At 36.2% G+C, this 26,141-nt stretch overlaps 1 protein-coding gene across 1 annotated transcript in view; it reads left to right on the plus strand.

The window, feature by feature from the left end:
* Positions 1-26,141, plus strand: part of SEC23A (SEC23 homolog A, COPII coat complex component) — a 38,446-nt gene that overhangs the window by 4,319 nt on the left and 7,986 nt on the right. Inside the window, exons 2-16 of the mRNA XM_067533817.1 lie at positions 2,699-2,940; positions 5,309-5,366; positions 5,663-5,749; positions 7,003-7,239; positions 7,350-7,429; positions 8,725-8,869; positions 11,285-11,443; positions 12,016-12,131; positions 14,699-14,822; positions 15,706-15,786; positions 16,557-16,646; positions 21,726-21,832; positions 23,486-23,639; positions 24,750-24,827; positions 25,934-26,095. Of these exons, the coding sequence (XP_067389918.1) occupies positions 2,720-2,940; positions 5,309-5,366; positions 5,663-5,749; positions 7,003-7,239; positions 7,350-7,429; positions 8,725-8,869; positions 11,285-11,443; positions 12,016-12,131; positions 14,699-14,822; positions 15,706-15,786; positions 16,557-16,646; positions 21,726-21,832; positions 23,486-23,639; positions 24,750-24,827; positions 25,934-26,095 (1,899 nt within the window). The 5' untranslated portion in view covers positions 2,699-2,719. The remainder of the gene's footprint in view (positions 1-2,698; positions 2,941-5,308; positions 5,367-5,662; positions 5,750-7,002; positions 7,240-7,349; positions 7,430-8,724; positions 8,870-11,284; positions 11,444-12,015; positions 12,132-14,698; positions 14,823-15,705; positions 15,787-16,556; positions 16,647-21,725; positions 21,833-23,485; positions 23,640-24,749; positions 24,828-25,933; positions 26,096-26,141) is intronic.

The raw sequence follows: 26,141 nt of genomic DNA on the forward strand, positions 1-26,141 counted from the left end.
CTTTAAAATGAAACAAAAAACTAGATACCACATTAACCTTCTGGGTAATTTTCACCATTAGATTATGATTCAAACTGATGTTTTAAAACTAAAAAACTTAACATTGTCCCTTTAGGTATAGTCTGAGATGGTACATCAACACTGTAAACTATAGGTATGTGTCATATTTAGAAAAGTTTTACTTTTTCAAATGAGAGCCAGGTCCCTGGCAATGGGAAGTTTGCCAGGAGTCATGTTCAGTGTTGTGCACTGCTCTCCAGCACCCACACAAGTGCAGGTATGGAGCCAGCGTAGCCATGAAATGTGCTGATTTAAGCCCCAGTTCAGCAAGGTACCTAAGTACATGTGTATCTTTAATCATGTGGGTAGTCCCACTGAAATCTCTATGGGACTACTTGTGTGTTTAAAGTTGCAGATATACATAAGCATCTTGCTGAATTGAATTTTTATAGTATCTTCCCAGGCAATCTCTGCTTAGATGATTTGAATGAACCATATTTTAAAGCTTCCCTCCTCTTCCAGAACCCTGCCCCTTCTGCGTACCATTGCCTGCCCTCCACAAAGGCAAATCCTCCTTCCAGTGCAGGTGTGCTCATGGGGATGAATTTGCCCCATAGTGTTTTTATAACCTAGAAAGTAAGCATTTTACTCATCACTCAAGTTGCTAAGCAAATATATGAAACTATGCACTCATCTACACTGTGGCTCCAGACCTGCAATTGAATCCACATGGATTGATCCTGGAGTTTTTGTTTTTTCTTTTTGCGTATATTGAATTCTGTAACTGCATTAGGCCTGTCTTCACTGAGAATTTGAGAGAATTCTTCTGCAGTTGAGTCTAACACTGTGAAGCTTCACTGCTATTGGTGGCAATGCTAGCATCAACTGGTTCACTGGCATTTTAACTGCTATAGGAAATGTGATCTAGTGGTTACTGACCTTTTGCCTGTGTCCTCTCTACTGTTCCCTGGCCCCTCCCCTGCTGCTGTCCCTGAACCTCTGCCATCCCATCCCCACTGCTTAACTTCTGCTCTGTTCCTCACTGTGCCTGTCCTCCTACTCCTCCATCTCCTGACCTGTCTATCCTCCACCCCTAGCTTCTGCCCATGGTTCCCTGTTCCTTCTTCTGCTCTCATCCACTTTATAGCTACTGCCCATCTTCCCTCCTCCTGCTTCTATCTCTCTTTTCCCTGAGTTCCTTTTCCTGTCCTCCCAAACCCTTCATGCATCTTCTCCCTCTGCCCCAATTCCTTACCCTTTTACATTAAAATCAGGTTGTATCCTTCTCATTGCCTGGGGACAAGCAGGAGGAGCATTAAGAATACAGAAGGGAGTGTCCTTGCTCTCGGTTCTGGTGTGTGGTGCCACAGTGGCGCCCAGCAGTAGCAATTGCGAGGAAAGTCAGCAGCTGGGTTGATATGTAGGCACTTTACGGGGATGGAGCAGACTCAGTGCAGAAGAGCGCTCAGAGAATTTAGTTGCTGTACTCTAACAATTCTTTACTGAGCCTATGTGAATTGAGATTTTATGGAGGCTCATAACGGCCAAATTTGGACACACATTCACAGGAACAGCAAATGACACATCCCTGTTACTAGGGTGACCATCTCCTGCCAAATTTCAAGTTCTTGCTGCTAAGCTTGGAGGCACCAGAGTTTCTGCAGAATGAAACAGTTGTAAGAATATTTTAACATGAGTAAAATAACATGTTTTCTCCTAACCTTGCTTTCTGAAACAACTAAACCATTTTAGCTGAAACTTAAAAAAATTCAACCTGAAGCAGACACCTGCCAGGAGAAACTGTTTGGGCTGAATTTAAGGTTGGCAAAGTTATAAGCAACCCAAAACCAGATCTGGTAATGGTAAGTTTTGGGCAGCCTTAAGTATAGGATGGTACTATATGCACCTTATAGAACCTTATTGTACCAGAACATGCACTTCCTTAGTCGTGGCAGAACATTGTATTATCACACATTTATATTTGTGGATGGGCCCTGTAGTGTGCTTTTTTTTTTTTTTAAATAAAGTTGGTGTTATGTCTCTAAATATTGTTTGTGCTCTTAGCACATTCCTATATACATTTGTATCAAAACAGAAAATTGTTTAAAATTTTCTGTTGAATTAGTTAACGGAAAGTGACCGATGAAATCATTGCAATAGAAGTGGAGTGAATAATTAAATCCCAGGAAGTGCCATTATTGGAGAGGCCTAGAACAGTCTAACAGAGATGACATTTTTTTTGTAAACAAACCTCGTATCTTTTAAAATACGTTTAAAATACTTACCTTACAGTGTCCTGCCTCCTACTTTCCCTTCCTGAATCTTTGCTTTAGTTGTAACAATGCTGGATTGCATTTATGTTCTTTAAACCAAGGCGAGTTCTCAAGATGGCAGTGCTGTACATTTATTTTAACTTTGCAGATGTTTGGCACTTTTCATGATGTTGCTGCATCCCAAGAGTTTAATTTTCTTTCTATTTCCTCTTGGAATTCTGTACAAAGTATTTGGAATTATAGAAGTTTTAGGGAATTTCTGAAAGTTCCTTTTTAACTGAATGTATAACATTTCAGTATGTGCCATTTTTTCTTCTTTTTAACTAGTAAATATTGGTTGTAATTAAAGCTTTTGTTCCCAATTGTGATTTTCTTTTAATATTTAATTCCCATATATCCAGTTAATTTATATCTTTTTATTTCAGAAATAAGAAAAGAGGTTAACAATGACAACCTTCCTGGAATTCATCCAGCAGAATGAAGACCGAGACGGAGTTAGATTCAGCTGGAATGTGTGGCCTTCAAGTCGTCTTGAAGCCACAAGAATGGTAGTCCCAGTGGCTTCTCTCTTTACACCACTAAAAGAGCGTCCTGATTTGCCTCCCATTCAGTATGAACCAGTTCTGTGCAGTAGGACTACCTGTCGTGCAGTTCTGAATCCCTTATGGTAATAATAATAATAATTTAGATAATACTTAAATATGTATAAAATACTTAAATATTATATTAAAATTTTCCTTCATAATAGTGTGAAAATACTGCATCTTGTGCATAAATTAAGTTGTTTATAACATTTCTCATAGTCTAGGCACAAATATAGGGCCCAAACCTGCAACCACTAAGGATTTCAGGATCTTGCTCATAGTTGTTTTGACATTCATAAAAATTATCCAGTTCATTAAATTGATTTCTGTTAACATTAGTTGGAATCAGGTTATAAGAAGTTTTCTGCAACTGCAGGTCACATAAACTTAAAACCCTATCTAGTATTCTGTCTCCAGAAAATAAATATGAAGAGGTGAGTTAGTGTAACAATTTTTCATTTTTGTATAGTTGGATCCTATGTGACTTATGTTCTTTGTAAAATAAATTCATTATTGCCAGATAATCTTTACTGTAATAGATGTTTGCGCATATCACAAAATCAGTTGGCTCAATTTTATATGATTCAGCAGCCCCAGCTTGGGAGACAAAGGGTGGACTTAAATAGCCGTAAAGTGGTATGTCAGGATAGAGGTCTCAGTGTTATGTTTTGAAGCTGGCACAGTACTTGCTTATAGCTGAAGTCAGGCCTAGTGTAAGCTTATCTTTATCAGAAGCATTACATTTCACTCAAAAACTTTTACATGTAAAATTAAAAGTATGGTTAACATAATTTGTAAATGATGTGTCAGATCCTCAGCTAGTATGAATTCTCCATCTATTAATGTCTTCAAATAAAGACTGGATACTTTTCTGGAAGATGTGTAATCAAATATAAATTATTGGACATAATACAGGGATAATGTGATAACGTTCTCTGGCCTGTTTTACACAGGAAGTCAGATGAAATGATTTGCTTGTCCCTTCTGCTGTTAAAATGTATGAATTGGCACAGTTTCATTAACTTCAGTAGAGCTATCCCTATATATAGCAGTTGAGGATCTGATCCAAAGACTTTAGTGGTCATCATTCAGTAACTGTTTTGCCTTTTTACTGCTGCTGTCAGAAGACAAGAATAAGGTTAAAAAAATACCAGGAAACACATTCTACTTATTTTTCTAGAGACTGTAGGTGGGATTTTCAAAAGCACGTAGGTGACTTGGGAGCACAAGTTCCATTGACTTTTTTTTATTATTGTTACAGGGTAATAATTATTGACCTTTGTAAAGTGCTTTTATATTTTCAGATGAAAGGTGCTATGCTAAAAAAGAATCACATATTGTATCTAAAATTGATCTAAAAGAATCAGTTGTATCTAAAATTTTTGGATATTGGATGTATTGAATTAATATATGACATAGCTGTCTTAGGGCCTGTCCCTCTATTAAAGAAATTTGTGTTTGAATCCAGTTAATTATTTTATTTTTTCATGTCTAAGTGGAAACTGTTGCAATAATATCGACTTTGCAGAAAGAAGGCTGGGAAAATAATACCTCTGAAGATCAGATGGCTTGGGGTGTGGTTTACAGAATTGGCATTTGCACAGTTTAACATGGTTTACATTACTACAAATAGCAGTGTTTGTGCAATTTGAAATGCGCGTATGTATTTTGATTTAGGAAGACTTAAGAAATTATAGGTACTTGGTTTACATTCAATTAGGGACTTTTGCTCTTGTCCATACGTGGAAAACAAGAACATTTATACAAAAACATCTTATTAAGGCAGTAATTTCCCTCTCTACTTGTTATTGCTGAAGGAATTTGTTTGAATAGGAGTTTTCCTCTTATCACGTTGCCTTCTCCTTTTGTCTGGACTGGCAGTGAAGCTATTATTATTATTATTTGTGTTACAGTAACATCAACAGGCCCATTGTGCTAGGCTCTGTACATGCATATAGTAAGAGACAGTTTCTGAACCCAAGAGATTGCATCTAATTAGACAAGATAGATGGAGGGTAAGAGAAAGGAAGTTTTACTTTCTCCATTTTACAGGTCGAGAACTGAGACAGAGAGACATAAAGTGACTTGCCTAAAATCACACAGGAAGTCTGTGATAGAGCTGGGACTGAACCTGGACTGCTGCATTCCAGTTCAATGCCTTAACCATAAGACCATCCTTTCTCTTTAATAGCCATGATACTGTGTTAATTACATCAGTCTGCTACTACTGAAATAATTACAAAGTTGTACATTCTTTATTGTGAATTTACAGCAGAATCATTTAGGAGAAGGTGCATTGTGAGGGGGGTTTCTTGTTTGACGGGCACGCATCTTTGACAATGAAGGATGAATCCATGCTGTACATTCAACATATGTATTCAGTGTCAAAGCCTTTGGTAAAGTAAAACAAAGATTCATAATACATTAACTTTTCTGATTTTATTTTTATAGTCAAGTGGATTATCGAGCAAAACTCTGGGCTTGCAATTTTTGTTATCAAAGAAACCAGGTAAGAAAATGAAATATTCAGAATATAGAATTACCTTCTTTTATAGGAGGAAAATGAAATGCATCATTTCTAAAATTTTACTTGTGAATTGGAATTTCCAACAGGACGCTAAACATGTGCCTATTCTGGGATACCAGAATCAAGAGAGCTTTTCACAGTAGTGATAATACCTGAAGAAAGATGTTCAGAAGAAAATAATACATGCAGATGTTGTTTATTTTTTAATGTTTTTCTGTAACATTCTATTTTGAACTGTGTACTTAATATGCTTTTTTGTTTTGTTTTTGCTTTTGCAGTTTCCTCCTACTTATGCCGGTATATCAGAGATGAACCAGCCTGCAGAACTTTTACCTCAGTTTTCTAGTATTGAATATGTAGTACAGGTAAAAACCATCAAATAAAATCTTTGACATTAAATTAGATTTAATTTAATCTCAAATGAAGTAGAATTTTGCTTCATTTTACTTTTAGTTTGATTTAGCCATGGTTAAACTGCAGTGAATAATCTTTATGTGCTTTCAATTGTAGACAATCAACCAATGTCATCCATTTTAAATGGAGAGTACTATTTTTCATTATTGTGACTATAATAAAATTATAGGAACATTATATGATTATTAAGGGCAGTACAAAAGAGGCAAGTTCTATGCTTTCTAAAGTTTTAGGCTTCTGTTGGGATATGTTTCTTCATGAAGAGTTCAGTTCACTTGTGCTTGTTTTGGAGACACCATTTTATTGCTGCTTGCCAACATAATTTAGATCAAGTTTTAGTGAATGGTTGGTCTTTGAAGTTAAGTTTATATCTGAATAATCATGGGTTGATATTGGAACCAATTCATTTCAAGGAGAAGTTGAATAGTGAACTGATGAAGTTTGCAGATGACTGTTTTTATGGCTGATCAGTTAATATAATTTGGATTTTCTTATTTAATAATTTATCTACATTTTATCATGGTAAGGCATGGGAGTGGCTTAGTAAGGATTAGTAGAGGAAAAAATCCATATAACAAGACACTGCAAAAAATAAAATTAATTAGCTTGGAAAAGGATGGAATAAAAGCGGACTTCAGTGAGGCATTCAAATTAAGAAAGGTTAAAATTGAAACTTGTCAGCTCCTCCTTTTGGCTTGTTCTGTAATACCAGATAAAAGGGAACGCTTGCTGAAATTAAAGGTGAAGGGAAAAGCTGATTTATAGAGTCAAACTATGGAATGCAATGTCACAGAGGATCAGCAGCTCTAATACCGTGTCTGGATTTTTTTTATAAATTTGGGTAATTTAATGACCACTAACATCATTTTGAGTAATACTTTGGTTTTTATCTTCTAAGGTTAATAGAATTATCTCATGATTCAAAATCATCTGGCGAGGCCTGGAAGGAATTTTTTCTTCTATATATAGCATTGCACTTTGGATAGAGTTAATTATGACAGGGAGCTCACTCTCCTGTGCAGCATTAGGTACTGGTCATTGACTGGGGTGGGTTGCCAAATTAGATAGAGCACTGGTGTGCAAATTCTATATTTACTAAAATTAATATAATTTGAACAAAGTTTGTTTTTGCAATTTAATTATTTTCTGAATGGTATATACTGTATGATGTGCTTTTTCACTCAGTAATTATTATTTCTTAAAGCGTGGTCCTCAGATGCCTTTGATATTTCTTTACGTTGTGGACACATGCATGGAAGATGAAGATTTGCAAGCCCTGAAGGAATCCATGCAAATGTCATTAAGTCTCTTACCACCAACTGCTTTGGTAGGTCTGATTACATTTGGGAGAATGGTGCAGGTCCATGAGCTTGGTTGTGAAGGAATTTCAAAAAGCTATGTCTTCAGAGGCACAAAGGACCTGTCTGCAAAACAACTTCAGGTAATAGGCAAAAAACAGTTAAAAAAAACCCTCAAACCCTGAAAATGATCATATTGTTGAATTTCAAGATAATCTGTAATCAAATTATATATATACTTTTTTTTAAACAGGAAATGTTGGGGCTTACTAAGGTATCTGTTTCACAAGTAGGCCGGGGTCCTCAGGTACAGCAGCCACCACCTTCTAACAGGTATTATTTAAAAAAACAAACAAACATCTCTTTGCTAAATTGCTTAACCAGAAAACTTTACCTCATGATTTTTTCTTGTGTGATTGATACAACTAGAGGATCACACACTTGGTTGCTCAAGTAGGTTGAGCGCTGTGTATTATCCAACTTTTATTAATGCAAATGGCTTTTGAGGTTTACGGACCATCTGAGAAGGTTTCTGGGGAGTAGAATCTTAGCTTGGCTGTCCTTAGAGAATGTGAATGTAGCTTTGGAAGCAGAGGCTAGAAGAGTTGTGACACTGATGAATTTCCCATTAGAAAAGAATGGGTAAAGTCTGTCCCAGTAACAGACTCCACATCTTATCATACTTTAAGAATTATGCTACAGTCCTGGTCATTGTAAGGGGGCCTTTAATAGTCTAATAGCTTTAACCATTTCAAGGGATAAATATAATTAGAACATCTAACATGGTAATATTTGTAGTGTAGATGGGATATTAGGCTGTAAAGATGGTATAGGAGAATTAGGGTAAAAGGAGAAGTGATTCCACATCCAAGAATGCAGTTGATTCATCCTTCAAAAAGATTTTACTAAAAGATCCCTGTCTGCAAGGGTAGTTTGCTTATAAACATCAGTATTTGTGGCATTTCTGCTATTCCCATTGCTTTTGACAGGTTTATCATGACTTCTTCCAAAGATGCATTTTAACAAATTTACTGTGCCCCAACACATTTTAGAATATATAGAAGTGTTGTTTCTATCTTCCTCTGTATATGTATATATCCAACATTTTAAAATATATCGATAGAAGTATTTATCCATACATAGTTTGATCTTTCATTCTCTCAGATTTGATGATAGGCAAAAAAGGCTATTTGCTAAATAGTCCATTTGGATTTAGGTTCCAAGACGATTTTCTGAAAATTTTACTCTTTGACATTTTCATTTGGCCTTCCCTCCAAGATTATCCTTTTCCCTTTGGTCTCTCTCTTGAATTCCCATAATGACCTGATGAGCTTTTGTCTGCATATAGTTCCTTCTGGACACTAGCATTGTTTCTAGGTCAACAGGTTGCATTGCTACAGTGCTCCATCTGGAGCTTCTTCTCTCCTCAAACAGAGCATGCCATGTATGTAGTGCTTCCAGATCTTGCCAGCCTGTTGAGCAAGAGACCATGCTCTGAACCAGATTTGGATCTTTGGTGTTGCAATCCAACACGTTGCCAGGGAATTACTAATCCTGATTATTTTTTAAAAGGTCATATAGCTAAAAATAATCTTAAAGCTAACATAATGCCATTTATCTGTTTCTAGATTCCTACAGCCAGTGCAGAAAATTGACATGAATCTTACTGATCTTTTGGGTGAATTACAGCGGGATCCTTGGCCTGTTCCACAAGGGAAAAGACCTTTGCGTTCCTCTGGAGTTGCTCTTTCTATAGCTGTAGGACTCCTTGAGGTAATAGTTTTACCAAAAATTGGTTTTAAATGCCACTGTCCTACATAAAACCTTCTATGGCTGATGCTGCAATCAACACATAACAGTAACAATCTCTGTAATTCATGTATATGTCTCATGTTCAGATTCAGACAAACATGAAACTTATTGAATTTTCCTCTATTTAGTTTGAGTAAATGCATGCATGTCATTCTAATTTCATATTCCACACAATTATGTTACTACTTTAATGCTTGTTTAGTTGGTGACTTCTTGCCTTCTAGTCTAGATTAAAGGGAGTCTACCAGTCTTTTATTGCTATATTAACTTAATATTTATATTGTTCCCAAAAGTGTGTGGGGGCACTCTATGAACCAGGAGTACCCTCCCTGTCAAAGAGCAAAAAAATCTGTATTGATAGTATATTGAGCAAAGAGGGAGAAGGAAATGGGATGCAGCCCAAGATTTTTAAAAATAGTTCTTGCCTAATTTTCCCAGTTATCTTTATTACCCTTTGTCTTTTAGTTGTTTAAACCATACCTGTTTGCTTTGACTCTGCTACTTAAGTTATAAATATTTTTCTTTTAATGTCTATTTTTGCTCAGTTCTTCACTGTTTTGTAATTTTTCTTAGCCTTTTTCTTAATTTCTGATTTTTTTACCCCCTTCCTAGTTTAACTCTTTCCCATTTTGATTTTTGTGACTTTTTTTGTTTTTAACTCTTTACTATTTAACACTGTTTTCTTCAGTTTTTAACACTTAGCCAGTTGTCCATTCTTCCCATTCCCTTCCCTTTAAGAATTGGATAGTCCCTTTGCTTTGGATATTGAAAACCAATGATATCGTGGCAGCATACTTGTCTTAGCTCCTTCCTTTGAGTCTCTAAACAGTGCAGCCTTCTCTACCTGTAACCTTACTTTGCAGCCTTTGTAGTCATATGTTTGGGTGATATTAGTTAAAGTAGTGAAGGCAGCTTGTCAAGATGCTGATGGTTCTCTGCTGGGCCTGTGAAATCTTGCCTGTATTCTCTCCTCCCCTTGTGCTCTTTCTTTGTTAATGGGATTTAATTTACATAATTTTACTTACCTTTAAAGGTTGTCTTTTATTACAGGAATAACCTAGAAGATTAATTTATTATGTGGTTTTTTTCCCCTCCCCAACTAATCAGCACAACATGGGAAGGGTCTCATTTTGGTTGAGTTTAACTGAGATGTTTCATGTGCATGTATGTATTTGATGGTTTTTTTAAAAAGATCATAGCAGAAAGTTGAGTGAGTGTATTTTATATCCCTACTTAGCTGAAAAGGATTGAGGGAACTTTCATGTTTTCTTCTATCATGAAAATCCATTTTTGAGATTAGTCTGTGGCACCTTGAGGTTAAGGATCCTTTTAACTTTTATTGTTCCTCTTTATGTTGTTAAAGATGTATTGATACCATGTGGAACAAACTTTAATTTAAAAATAAGTGAATTCAGTTCTCGTGAAAATTGCCAGGTTGGTAGCTCTGGCAACCAAGTCCTCTGGTTAGCCACAGAAGAGGTTGAGATTGGCCAACAAACTGCAAGCTTCTCCTTGCTTTTCTGCCATTTCCAGAAGGGTCCATCTGTAAGGGGGAGAAACTAGTTCAGTCTCCATGCCCATTCAGTTCTGTGCTGAGACTGCCAGCAAGACTTCCAGTTGTGTGGTGAATACCGCTCCAGTAGAAACTAGCTACTTGTTTTCTAGACACTAGTTTTACAGAGGCATAAACATCAACTGAAAAAACATTCTATTTAGAATAATTCTGCCAAGATCTAATATTTGCCCCTCCCTTATTTTTATCTCCCAAGACACTTGCATGGAAACAGGATGTTTTGTATGATGATTCCAATTATTTCTGCAGTTTATTTTCCATAGAAAGTCATTTTCTTGAGGATGACAACCATTTTAGTAACAAGTTAATGTAATGTCGCAATGTGATTTCAGGTAGAGAATAAGGAAGCAGATAAAATCTTAAAAATAAAGATCTTCTCCCCCTCCCCATTCAGTTGTTTCTCATAATAATTAATAGGGAAAGTGAAATACCCAAAATACCATGGACCAGATCTTCTATTTGTGTAAATTGTCTTAGCTCAGTTGAAATTGGTAGAGTGGTGACCAGCTGAGACTCTGACCTCAAATATATACAGAACTATCTTAAAAGTAATAAAGCTAGTTTTAGTGAGGCAAGAATGATATTTTAAAATTAAAATACTACTCAGAATTTTGAAAAGGAAATTCTAATTGTTTACTTCAGTCCAAGCAATACAATAGACATATTCATGAATTATAATTAATACAATTAATTATTATAATATAATATGAATTATATTATTCATAATCATATTCATATATTAATGTTATGTAATGTTTAAAGCAAAAAGTATTGCTCTCTGAGATTTTCTTTTTGTCCCACAGTGTACTTTCCCTAACACTGGTGCACATATAATGATGTTCATTGGAGGGCCAGGTACTCAAGGACCTGGGATGGTTGTAGGTGATGAACTGAAGTTACCTATAAGGTCATGGCACGACATTGAAAAAGACAATGCCAAATATGTTAAAAAGGCTACTAAGGTAAGACTTACCAATATATAGGGAAGAGAGAGGCACATTTTATTATTTGACAGATAATTAGAATAAGATGGTTAATATTAGTATATGTATAAAGTGATATAGAACCTGCACACATTTTGATTATTGTTGAACCTTCCCTGAATAACTACATCTCTTCCAAAATTTCATAAGGAATTTCAGTAAACTGGGTGAGAACCTGATTCAACTCCCATTGAAGTTAATGGGAGTGTTTCCACTGACTTCAGTAGGTGTTGTATCAGCTCCTTAATGCATAGTGAGTTAGAACGGTAACATTGATTTTTAAGTAGAGCACCTCCTTGATCAGTCTACCACAAGTTATCTTTTATGCTGGCTGGGAAAAGTAGGGCATAGTCATTAAAAGTTCTAGATCTTTCTTACCTAGTTTTTACTTCTAAAAAAAACAAACTCCTTTTAGCCAATATTGGAGTATAATATGGATAAAATCTAATTTAGCTGTTGTACAAGAATTCTGAGTGCATAGGTTTGAATATTAAAGGTGTGGAGAGTTCAGTTTGCGTATTGTTATAAATGCATTTTAATCTTGCATTTAGCATTATGAAGCTCTGGCTAATCGTGCTGCTACAACTGGTCATGTTATTGACATATATGCATGTGCATTAGATCAGACTGGTCTTCTGGAGATGAAGTGCTGTCCCAACTATACCGGGTATGTGTCTAATTTTGTTTAAAGTAGTGTATGAAGATGCATTTTCTTTTTAAAATATTTATATATTATAAATCGATATGTGTGTGTGTATATATATATATATATATATATATATAAAAAATATTTAGCTTATGTGCTTTTGCCAAATAATTTATTTTTTCTTTCCATATATATATATCTTGGGTTTCAATAATGCTTAGGCACACCTTTTTCACAGTGATCTTTTATTTCTTTTATGTTTATGTTCTTCCTTTTCCTCCTTTGATCGAGAGGGAAACCGTACTTGCCTAGATGTCATTTTTTGAGTGTCTTGTATCTCTTTAAAATTCATAACTTGCTGCATGATGTGTTGTTTATAGTGTGTTCTTGACCTCCCTGAAAACATTCTCTTTACTGTTGACCATGTGTTGGGTAATAAAGTAGGATTTTTCAGAACAGCATGTTAGATCTTGTATCTTCTGTAGTCTGGCTTCCTCTCATTTCACTCTGCTGAAACCACTTTAATCAAGGTTTCGAACAGTCCTCTTCTTGACCAAATCTCCAGGTCTTTACTCCATCCTTATCATCCTGGACCTCTCTGCTGCCTTACTCAAGTAGGGTATAACCCATAGTGTATCTTGCCTTCCTTCATGTTTCACAATACTGCCCTCTTCTGATTCTACTCCTTCTCTGTGGATCTGAGTGTTATTTTTGGAGGGGAGAAGGGATAGGCTGTTGTTGTAATTCTTCTCTTTCTTCCTCCCCCTGAGGATATCATACATTGGGGATGTCCTTGGACCTTTCATCTTCGTGCTTATTCTTTCTCTGGGCAGTCTGATTCACTCATGCAGTTTCAACTACAGTTTCTGTGTTGATGATTCAAATTCTTCACTCCTGAGTTGCCTCCATTTATTCAGTCATATCTCTGACATCATTGGATGTCATCCCCAGTAAAGCTTAACATGACCAAAATAAACACTGATCTTTCCAGTGAAACTCTCTGCTCTCCCCAATTCTCTCTCACTGTTGACACCACCCTCACCCTTTCTGTCACTCATGGCCATTGAATGAGGTTAATCTTTGACTCCTCTGTCTGCACTGCCGTCCCATGTCTAATTCCTGCCTCTTCTTCCTCCACAACTTCTCTATGATTAATCTTTTATTTCATTCCCTACAGCTAAAATTCCATCAGGCTTTTATATTTTTCCCTCTTGATTACTGTAACCTGCTTTGTGGCTTCCTTGACTCTCATATTACCTGTCTACAGTCAGAAGATTCTGCTGCTAAGATTATTTTCCATGCCTGTAATGTGACCATGTTAAACCCCTATTAAAATTCCACTACAAGCTCCTGTTCCTGTGTCACATCAAGTTCAAGATTCTTGTACTTGGAGTCAAAGCGCTATGTAATTCTGTCCCTTCCTTCATCTCTTTTTGCAATGCCCCATCCCACATTGGCCCCCTCTAGCAATACCAGCCTTGAGGTCCTGTTTGTCTACTTCTCTCACTGTCTGCTACTGTGTTGCCTACTAGGCATGGGGTTTCTGTTTCTGAGCTGGTCCCTGTAGTTGTTATCCTTTCCATATTTATATAACTCCTGAAGACCCACTACAAGAATCTTGTTAATTTATGAGGGCAGAACTTAACACAAAACTTGTTATCAAATATACTATTTAAAACATGGATGCCTTATATTTGCACACTGTGAGCACTATTTGGGATAAACATGAATGGTGTCTTACACTCTTATTCCTTAAATACTAATCAGATTTAAAAATACCTCCCTATTCAGTACAAGTAGTTCGAGATTGAATGGCAATCACAGTAATTTCCCCTTCAAAGAGCAATGCTGAGTTCACACATACAATTGTTTTATGAGAATAGATTCAGGTTGAAATAAATGCTTATCTGAGAGAGGCATAATGATTTGGGAAAATATCAGAATATTAGGATAAGTTAATCAACGCTGCATCGCCACAAGGCAGGGTTAAAAACTAGCTGTAATGATAAAGTCCAGTATAATGTTTTCTCCAGTTGAAATTTTTGTTTTATATTAAGATCCTGATGACTTTGACGTGCTGATCTTGTAAAAAACCCTGTCTACAAGGTTCCCCATTGTGCTTTATGATGTGATAATTGAAAGTAGCCCCTGTTAAGATGGTTTTTAAAAAGAAATGTTTCAGAGATTTCATATTGAACTGTTTTTACTTTAAACTCTTAGGGTATGTCTGCATTGCAATTAGAAAACCTGCGGCTGGCCCATGCCCGCTGAGTCAGGCTCACGGAGCTTAGGCTGCAGGGCTGTTCAGCTGCAGTGTAGACTTCCCAGCTCAGGCTGGAGACTGGACTCTGGGACCTGCAGGGAAGTCTATGCTACGATTAAACAGCCCCACAACCTGAGCGCCATGAGCCCAAGTCAGCTGGCACAGGCCAGCCACAGGTGTCTAATTGCAGTGTACACATACCCTTAGATAGTTCTTTGACAGGTAATTTAAGTATTCCCTGTTTGCTATGAATGCATAATAAGTAGTCCAGTCTAGTTGTGTTTCTTTGTGTTTTATGTTGGGTTTTTTTTTATCTTTCATCCAGAGGCTACATGGTAATGGGGGACTCTTTCAATACATCCTTATTCAAACAAACCTTTCAGAGAGTATTTACCAAAGATATACAAGGGCAATTTAAAATGGGATTTGGTGGCACTTTAGAAATAAAGGTAAGAGTCAAAACTTAATATGAATATTATTAGGGTCTGGTGTTGTATTCCCTCCTTCCACTCCCTGTTAGATACCACTGCAGTGGTGGTCACACTGAAACTCATGCACGTGTTAGAAATTCAGAAGTTCTAACAAATCAATTCTAGTGATGTTTGCATTGCTTGTAGTAGAGGTTCAGTAACCATTTCACTTGAAATTTTTATTTTTAAGGATTTATTACTTTACCATTAAAAAAAGGTCTTGAGCCAAGAATGCTTGGGACCCTATTTCTCTTATTTGGGCAAAACAATCCTTAATTCCACATACATGCTAGTCAACTGAGACTACATGTATCTAGTGCAACAGATCTCATTGGGGGCTATAGTCTTTGGGCATGCATGGTAGTTATTCCTCCTAGCACATTTTGGGCATTAAGGAGAGATCCTTTTCCGTTGCCAGCACTGGGATGAGAGGCTTTTCTACATTCTTTCTTCCCAACCTTCCTGCTAGCATTGCACCTGTACAGCAGAGGATAGGAACCAATGGAAAATAAAGCCTGTATCCTAAATTCAGATATATACATTGATAATGTCTGAGAGATTTTATTATATATTAGAAAACACAAAATAATATCTAGGTATGCTAATATGAGCAAGCATGAAGTAAATTTTAACTCAAATGAAAGAGACGTGTGGTCTGCTGTAGGGGAAGGCTAAACACCAAATGATTGTTTGGTACCCCTTAGAGCTTGTTTCCCCCTTTCTGTATTGTTGCTTATGTATGGCTCAGAAACCTGGGATCAACTGTGACTAGGGAGAATCCTTGGTAGCATGTCTTCAACAGAATGTTGAATGTCTGAGTGAGCATAGCTCAATATGTTACGTTTTTCTTTTAAATATAAAGACCTCAAGAGAAATCAAGATTTCAGGAGCTATTGGACCCTGTATCTCTCTCAATTCCAAAGGACCTTGTGTGTCAGAAAATGTAAGTTATGTTTGTTGTAAGTGGGTAGAATTTTGAATTGCTAGAAAATAAAACCTAGGTTTTCTGGATTTGTAGAGGAATGTACTGTTACTACTAAATTATTGGATCAAAACTCCTGTATAAATCATTATCAGCATTTTAAAAATTTCATGAACAGTTTTTCAGATAAGTTCCTGACTCATGCCTCAGTCCTCAGAGAGTTATATACAGAGTCTGGTGAATTTTAAGTGGTTAGGTTTTTAAAAATATTTTGGATGTATCTTAATTCTCTGTTTTTGGATGGACAACAGTGATGATGTTTTTTCACTGTGTTCTCTGCTCTCTGCAACAGTTCCATGAAACCCTATATTCCATGACCCATTTATGTTGTATCGTGACGTTGCATCAATATATGATACTCCATCAAGATGACATAATATTGTAAAAAACGTATAAGCATGCCCAGCCCAACTACAAATTTAGCAAAAATAAGTACAGAACAAATGAAGAGGGGAACTCCAAAGTTTAGGAAGTTAAATAAGTAGCTAATATATAGGAGTTTGTGACCCAGTGGAAGCTTCTGTCAAACCTCAAGAACCTCCTTTACACAATCACCTCTCTGCCTGTAGTAGCTCGCAGAGGCGCCTTGAGGATCCATAACAGAGAAGAAATAGTGGAAAACTGTGTGATCAGATGCAGCAACTGCAGCATTTTTAATAGCTCTATACGTATATTAATGAACAACAACAACATTCCTGTTTTTAAAAGCATTATATACAATTGATTTACAGGAGATAGGAACAGGAGGCACATGTCAATGGAAGATCTGTGGCCTTAACCCCAGTACAACACTTGCGCTGTATTTTGAGGTGGTCAATCAGGTAAGAGAAGTTGCACTCCACTTGTAATAAACTCAGAACACAGTAGTTTGATTTTTATGTAAATCTTGAATGCTGTATTTCATTTTTACCACTTCCTCAACCATTCCCACAGGCACACAGTCTATTACCAGTCTCAGTCAACAGTTTTTAAATTGGTATCCACACAATATGATGAGTTGATTTTGTTTATAAATGTTATGTTACATACTCAAGCAGTGATCCATTTATTGAATGACATATCAGAAGATGGAAAAACAAATGAGTGTTCATTAGCTGTAAAATGTTTACTTTTTATATATATTAAAAACCCTAATAAATTGTAAGGATTGCCACTTAAGCTTCAATAAACAGATAACCTGGTGATGAGAGAGCAATTGGTATACTGTAGTTGGAGGAAAAATGGGCTAGTTACAGTATACATTACTTTTAACCAGATATATAAATTTGCAGCTTTGCATTTTTGTGCATTTTTCTTCAAATTAGTTTAAAAAAAAATAAATTTACAAATCACTGATCTTTATAAATGTTTTTTAGCAAGTTTTCAGACTACTGTAAACACTCTTTAATATGCACTGTTTGATTGAATTCAGCAGTTCTAGGTTTTGATTTTCCAGTACACTGAATATTAACATGTTTCTTCATGTCTGAACAGAAATCAAAGTGGCACTTCCTGAAATAAATTATTGATATTTTAGGTTTGTCTCTCTCTTTAGGTGAAGGTAAAGGGTTCTGTTCCAGGTGGATAAAGACTTATTTCAATTTGCAGATAAATCTATACTGTACTTCCTGAGAAGAGAGAAAAATAATTCGTTATTTCTTTTAATAGGCAAAAGTACAATGTTCTCTTTAAAATCCTCAATAATATTGACTCAAAATACCCATATGTAACAAACTGCAATTGTAATGGATAAATAGCTCTGCATTACCAAATAGATGTTGAGAGTTTGGAAACTAATATAGTCCTTTAGTAATAATTGAATGTATTTTTCTGTAGTCTATTTCTCTTTTAAAATATGGATTGTTTTGGCTGTCAAATTGAATGTTATGGATCAGACCTTAAAATGTAGGCACATCTATTTGCATGTGCCTGACATAAACAAATATTTGATGTATGCATACAAATCAGGGATTTCTGTACATATTTGGCCAATTACTTGCCATCTGCATGAGCAAACATCTGATTTACATGTGTAAATTAGGTGCACACAAATGGCTGCCCCACGTAACTTTGAAAATGTGATCCTTTATATGAAATTCTAGCCTACTAACAAACTGCTGGTTATTCTTTCAGGCTGTATAGGGGTTTCAAAATTTGCACTTGTTATTCTTGAAGCATATTTAAATTGTTAATTATTGGAAGTGTTATGGATTAATAAGAACTACTTGAATGGAAGAAAACATAAGTTTTATTCTGTTCCCCTCAGCAGAGGGAGGAGGCTAGGTTTCCTCAAGAAATTGTGACAAAAATTTCAAACATGACAATCTCTGTCTTGCACGCAGATACTACAGGAGAGAACATAGATGCAAAATAGTTCTCAGCAAGACTTATAGCAATCCTCATTTTAAAAACTTTATTAGTTCAAGTGAGAAGATATGAAAATATTTTAGATTCAGTAAGTGATTATAAGCATTGAAAGAGTAGATATGACAGTCAGTTTTTGTGAAATAAAAATTGAAAATAAACTTGCTCAGTAACTGATGATTTATATTTACTTTAGATCAGGGGTGTCAAGCTCATTTGCTATGGTGGGCCAGATTTGAATTAAATGTACTTCAAGTGGGCCATACATACCATAAATTGAAATACTAGGCACTTTTGGAACGCTGTGTCTTGTGTACGCAGCACTCCATGCGCTGCCAGAGTACACAGATTTCGTGGCAGCGCGCGGCGCTGCGAGATCTCTTGGCGTCGTACTCTCTGGTGGCAGTGCACAATGCTGTGAGATCTCGTGGTGTTGTACTCTCTGGCGGCAGCGCACAATGCCGCAAGATCTCACGGCGTCATACTCTCTGGAGGCAGTGCGTGATGCTGCAAGATCTGGCGCCATAGAGTACAACACTGAGATCTCGCGGCAGCGCATGCTGCCCCCAGGGGCCGGACCAAAAAGGTTGGTGGGCAGTATGTTTGACACCCCTGCTTTAGATTTACTTATTAAAGTTCCTGTGGAGCTAAATTATTTTACAATCTTGCAAGAAGTGTCAATGTTCTACATAATTATTAGTGTAACTACGTTCTACCCACTTCATCTTTCTGCATTTGCAGTTGGATACGTTATTCTTCACTTTCTTTCTGAAACTATTGCATAATATTGCTTTACAGTATTAAACAGCTTCATCATTCTATCTCATTTGTAGCTGCAAGTCAATGGTAGGTGGTGATTCATGTATAGTTGGTAAAGCACTCTGGGGATCCTTCAGCATGGGTGTCTTATAAATACAATGTTAAGCCTCTATTTTTTTAAAATTAGGGTGATATCTACCTTCATTAAGATGAATTAGATATAATTTGCCTTCCTTTTTGCGAATTTTTGTATGACAGCCACCCCCAAGAAATGTATAGTATGTTAGAGGTATTATATATCGTAAAAGATAGCTCAAAATTTTCCAGACAAGATTGCATTAATTATGCTTCATTTAAATTTAACAAGATAGCCTTCTATTTATGGTCACTTCTATTTCTGTTAGGTTTGTACTGCTGCGTATTTGAGAAATCCTAGTTTGGTAGAAAATACAACCTGTTTGCTATTTCTTTCCCTTACAGTTGCAGAATATGATGTTTTCAGTGTTTTTTCCCCATTTCACCCACAACTGAATTTAATTTTAATGTTCTAATGTTTAATCTGCATAAATGAATATCTGGTATGATATGTACTTTTGTACAGTTGAATTGAAACATACCCAGATGTTTGCAGCACCAGCTGTATTGCATTCCTTTTCTACTTGTGAGGAAATATGATTGTCATGAAAGGAGTTCAGCATGCCAAAAGATACAGTGAAACGGGGAAAAGTGAACATAATTGATGTTAGCCAATAGTCATGCTGTACTTACATATATATATTTTTTATAAATCATATCTATTGCTTTGTGATTTAACAATCCCTAACATAGTTTTAAAAGTCAGCCTTACAAAGAAGAGTGTGTAAAAATGACAATTTAAGAAACTTATTGTTAGGCATATTTGAAGACTACAGCGATGGATACTTGTTCCAAAGATATGAGAGTCACTCTTAACCAGTTTTATGCAGTATTGTTGTAGCCGTGTTGGTCCCAGGATATTAGAGAGACAAGATGGGTGAGGTAATATCTTTTATTGGATCAACTCCTGTTGATGAGACAGACAAGCTTTTGAGCTTACAGAGCTCTGTGTATCACTCACTTATATACAGTAATGTGACTCTATTGACCTGGCATTGAAATATCCATTTGCATCAGTATTCCAGTTCCTATGGCACTATGCTGTGAATTATTGTTCAGCATTTTCACTAATACAGGTTTCATTAGCCTGTAATTGTAGGTTGTACTAAAAAGTCCTGCTTCCTGCTAATGAAATCAATTAGTTTCACACAATGCCTATGAAATATATGTCCCCAAATTTCTTATCTGTGACTATTTAGTAATGATCAGTATTTTTTAATACACTATCCATATGCTGAATGGCTGATCTTTATGAATTTTATATTCCTCAATAATTCTTTAAACATTTCCAGACTACTAATATCTTCTGTGTAAGGGCCCAATCCTGCAGCCTTTTGCAGTGACTTTTGCCTGATTAAGGAGTATTTAGGATTGGGCCTAACAATTTCAACTACTTCTGGTTTAAGGGACCATGACAAATAATTATACAGCGTTTATTTTATTATCAGTTGTTTTTAATCCTTCTGGGATTTTAAAAATAGAATTGCTTTAACTCTTTTACGGCAATAGAACCCTTAGCTTAGAGAATACAATACCTTTAAGAAGTTGCTCATATCAGACATCGATCCACCATACTGTGCTTTACATTAGTAATATTTACAAGCAACACTAAAGATGACTTCCTTGTATCTTTCAGGAATGCAAATATTTGGGTAGTTTAACTAGTTTTAAAATAATATTGAAATTCTGTATTTTACAATGGTTTCCTCTTGGGAAATTGAGGAGGAAGTCTTCAGTATTGCCAATCCCAAATGTTAAAAGAAAAATCATGAGTCATATCCCAAAAAATCATAAGATTAGCTAAAATTAATGAATTTAAAAAAAAACGGTTTGGGTTCTTTGCCATTTGGTTTTTGAACTTTTACAGTGTAATTGGGTCACATTTTTCAAGCATTTTTCAGTAAACATGAGGTTTAAAAGCATCTTTTTTTTTTTTTTTTTTTTTTTTTTTAAATTAGCTGAGATTTTCATGTAATCACATAAACCTGGAACATGTGACTTTAAGTAAAACCACCATATGTTGTGAGACTTCCAATAAAATCATGAGAGTTAACAAATCACGCTTTTTCCAGATCTGGAAAAAGTGTATGTGATTTCCCCCTTGCTCCCACCTAACCTGTGTGATGTGAAGTCATCATATCAGAGCATGGAATAGGAAGTGAAACAGGCTATCATTAAAACAGCAAAATTGACCATACACCAAAAGCTATCAAATATACAAAATGAACAAAAGGGAAAATAGCATATTGCTTTTTCACTAACTTCTTTCCATTATAGTAATCTTGGGCATTACTGGTAGGCTAAAAAACAATCATACAAAAATGTGATTTTTCAAATCCACAGTGTCTCTTTTTAAGACCTTGCAGCTGTCATGGTGGTTTTTTGTAATGTAGCACTTTCTCCATTAGATTACTTTCATTTTAAAGTTAGACAAATTTTGGACTTAAATCTGTAGCTTATGATTGGCGGTGAGTTTACTGACTTACGTTTTTCATCCACCAGACATTTGCTGAGCACATTAGATTTATTAAAGTAGCTTTTTTCATACAATTTGTAATTTCAGAATGGATTTTGGCAGTGATAGGAATTCTAATATGATGATTATGTTGCACAGTCTTAGAGATTTTGTTCCAGTTAATTTATTCTTCGTTTTTTTAAAACAGCACAATGCTCCAATTCCTCAAGGTGGACGTGGTGCAATCCAGTTTGTGACTCAGTACCAGCATTCAAGTGGACAGAGACGTATCAGAGTAACCACAGTTGCCAGAAAGTAAGCTTTAATTATGAATTAATTTAGAAATACTGTGGTACACATCTGTTGCATTTCAAATAATATTATTCAGTTATTTAACCAGTTCAGTGCTTTTGGATTTACAGTGCACAGGGTGAGACCATGCCTCTGACACTATGTATGTCTTCTGTATGTAGAGCTATAAGGTGTTCTATTTCCAAGAAGCTGCGGGGCTGAATGGAAATGCCCTGAAATGACCCAAGTCCTTGCACATGAATTTCTATGGCCTGTGTTATGCAGGTAGTCAGACTAGATGATCATAATGGTCCCTTCTGATCTATGAATGTTAGCTCTGTCCAGAGGGTTGTAATGTACAACTGCTCCTCCATCACCAAAATCCTCATTTGCAGCTTTATACATTCAATTAGTGTCATAATTAGCTTGCTTAGAAAATGGAGGTTTGACATTAAGAAGGCAGTTTGCAATACTGAGTGATGTTTTCTTTAGTACTGGGCAGACTATTGCATACCTAATTTGGTGGTAGATTCCTCTTATCAAGGGAGGTGTTGGCAGTCACTGTTAGTGTGAGTCCCAGGTTCTTATGCTTATTACATTATATTTAAAATTTTCTCAGTACTCAATAGAAGAACAAACAATGTATGCATACAGTCCACTTATTCCTTGGAATCTGCAAGGGCCCAAAATTAGGGCACAGAATGACACAAAGACCCAGAGTGCGGGGCACAAGGAAATTATTATTGCAGGAATCAGAATGTGTGATTAATTTTCAGTTTAACGTTTTCTATAAAAGTGCCACTGTGGCTAAACAGCAAAGTAAAAGCAGCAGTTAGAGGCAAAAAGGCATCCTTTAAAAAGTGGAAGTTAAATCATGTTTAGAAAAATAGAAAGGAGCATAAACTCTGGCAAGTGAAGTGTAAAAATATAATTAGGAAGGCCAAAAAAGAATTTGAAGAACAGCTAGCCAAAGACTCAAAAAGTAACAGCAAAAACTTTTTAAAATACATCGGAAGCAGGAAGCCCACTAAACAACCAGTGCGGCCATTGGACGATCGAGATGCTAAAGGAGCACTGAAGGAAGATAAGGCTATTGCGGAGAATCTAAATGAATTCTTTGCATCGGTCTTCACAGCTGAGGATATGAGGAAGGTTCCCAAACCTGAGCCCTTCTTTTTAGGTGAAATATCTGAGGAACTGTCCCAGATTGAGGTGGCATTAGAGGAGGTTTTGGAACAAACTGATAAATTAAACAGTAATAAGTCACCAGGACCAGATGGTGTTCACTCAAGAGTTCTGAAGGAACTCAAATGTGAAATTACAGAACTACTAACTGTGGTATGTAACCTGTCATTGAAATCAGCTTCTGTACCAGATGACTGGAGGATAGCTAATGTGATGCCAATTTTTTAAAAAGGCGTCAGAGGTGATCCTGGCAATTTCAGGCCAGTAAGTCTAACTTCTGGATGGAGCTGCATTTTGATTCAAAATTAGGAGAATTCCAAAATGAGAAGTGGCAATTGAGAAGTAAAGAGTCCACCCGAACTAAATTCCAACCTGGATTTGTCTTTTATGAAATTGGTACAGCTATGTTATCTGCATTAATTTCAATAGAATATCTTGAGTTTGGATGTTTTTCCTTTAGATATGGTAAAAATGATTGCTTTTCTTTTACAGCTGGGCAGATGCTCAGACACAGATCCAAAACATCGCTGCTTCTTTTGACCAAGAGGCAGCTGCCATTCTTATGGCCAGATTGGCAGTTTATAGGGCAGAGACAGAAGAAGGACCTGATGTACTTAGGTGGCTGGACAGACAGCTGATACGATTGGTAAGAAGACCATACCAAAAGTGTTAAATCAGCGTTTTGTCTTCGAGCTTAACTTGTTAAATAATTCATGTGTCCAGTGGTAATCTGTAAATACTGTATACAGAGAGACTGAATACTTTATCATCACCATCACCAAGAATGCACCACTAACCAAGATTTCCTATTTAAATAGTTAAAGTAGTTGTGATTTTAGTTAGTATACAAATATCTGTGTTCAGCTGTCAGCACAGAGTCACTTCTATGAAGCTGCCAAGTATCAAGAAATTTAAAATAAGATTAAAGATCCGGCTCTGGGGAGTAGAAATTTAAAGTGGGATGGAGGTGGGGAGAAAAGAAAAACAAGCTATTTCTAGCTTCACTAACTCCTTATGCAAGCACCAAATAAATACATCCTTAGAGAAGAGCTTTGCCAAAGCTAAAATGTGTGTTAATTTTCTAAGGGCAGGTCTACACTACTGCTTAAGTTGATCTAACTTATGTCGCTCAGGGGTGTGAAAAAGACACTCCCCTGAGCAGTGCAAGTTGCAGTGACCCTAAACACTATCCACATGGGCTCATTGCCTACATAGCTTCTGCCTCTTGCAGAGGTGGAGTAATTATACTGACGGGTGAGCGATCTCCCATTGGCATAGAACGTGTTTACCAGACGCACTTCAGTGATGCAGCTGGGCTGATGTAATGCTTCTAGTGTAGACCTACCCTAAACTCTGTCTGTTGGTAATGTCAGTCTTATGGTACGGTGACTGGAGGTAGGTGAAATTATTTTGGCTAGTAGTTTATTCAATGTTCTATTCAGTTTGCCTCCCACATGTATGTGATATTTATTTACAACTTTAACTATCTTAATGATTTTTGTCTGGGAACATTTAATTTTGTAACTCCTGTTTGGCGATGTAAAAAACTAATCCCACAACCTGATATGGAAAGAAATTATTACTTGCCAAGAAGAGCATTTGTATCAAGTTTCATCCTGGACCACATTTATACAGCAAAGGAAAATTGGGGAAGGAAAAAAAAATCTATATAAAAATGAAATTAAATATTTGAAAATACAATATGGCATAAACAAAGCTGCCATATTAACTTGGACTCATTTTTCTTTTCCTTCAGTGTCAGAAATTTGGAGAATACCACAAAGATGATCCAAGCTCCTTCAGATTTTCAGAAACCTTCTCACTTTATCCACAGGTGAGTAGAAAGAAAGTATTAAAAGTAAAAGGGTAAATGATTAGGAGAAAAGCTTGAATTTAGGAGGTGGTGGAGGGAATAGGACATTGGATTGGGACTCAGAATCAGAAGACCTGGATTCTGTTCCCAGCTCAGCCACTGACCTGCTGTGTGATCTTGGGCAAGCCACTTCACCTTTCTGTGCCTCTGTTTCCCCTCCTACCTTCTGTCTTGTCTGTTTAGGGCTCTTCAGGGTGGGGACTGTTTTTTATAGTGTTTGTACAGTGCATAGCATAATGGAGGCTTGTTCTCAGCTAAGACCTCTAGGTACTACCGTAATACAAATGATAATACTAAATGGATGTTGGAGGCAGCTATTAAAAAAGAAATTCACAAAATATTTTAAATTTCATGCTGTAAAGGATTGCTCTGGCGATGTCTTTCTTGAACTACTTAAGAATATCAAACTGATGAGAGGAATCACTTCACTGATGTTTTGTTAGTTTAATGCAGCTGAACTTAAAAGGATTTGTGCGGTTAGTAAATAAACATTTCCAGAGCATTGTTAAACCCTGTTGCATCTGGACTTTCCATTGACCTCAAAGCACCTTAAGGGTAAACTGGCTTCACTGAAGGTACAAATTATTGAAGAAAGATGGATTCAGCAATAAAGGGGTTTGTACTTTCCAGTTTGCACGAAAAGGTCCAAAATTTCAGTTGATGATAATTGTGTTCCTTCTGATAGAAACTACTCTTTACCCAGTTTCTGTATTTAAAACATAGTACACTAACTCCTAAAAACTGTACAGTTAATTTACACATGCTATTTTAGTAAAGATTTTTAACAGTATCAGGGTATTTTATTTTAGGTCTAAATATTGGGGGAGAAGAGATGTTAATTTCTCAGCTTACTAGAAACTGCTTTTTTTGCCTACCCATTTTGAGAGTGATCTTACTTTATTTTCACAAAGAAATGTTCAGAGAAGGTGCAATGTTAAATTATTTGAAATGCCGTTTTGTGAGTGGTACATTTCTAATGTTGCACTACCTGGTAGTTTGATAATTTTATTGGAAACAGACTTTTTCTACTTTATTTGTCCAACCCTGTTGGACTTTTTGTTTTGCAGTTTATGTTTCACTTAAGGAGATCCCCTTTCTTGCAAGTTTTTAACAACAGCCCTGATGAGAGTTCATACTATCGTCATCATTTCATGCGTCAAGATCTAACCCAGTCACTTATCATGATTCAGCCAATCCTCTATGCCTATTCTTTCAGTGGACCTCCAGAGGTATGACCATGTTTAATGCAACTATAGGGCATCAGGCACTAGATGT

This window comes from Emydura macquarii, unplaced genomic scaffold (assembly GCF_026122565.2).
Source record: "Emydura macquarii macquarii isolate MOO-44397 ecotype Brisbane River unplaced genomic scaffold, CSIRO-AGI_Emac_v2 contig_374, whole genome shotgun sequence".
NCBI lineage: Eukaryota > Metazoa > Chordata > Testudines > Chelidae > Emydura > Emydura macquarii.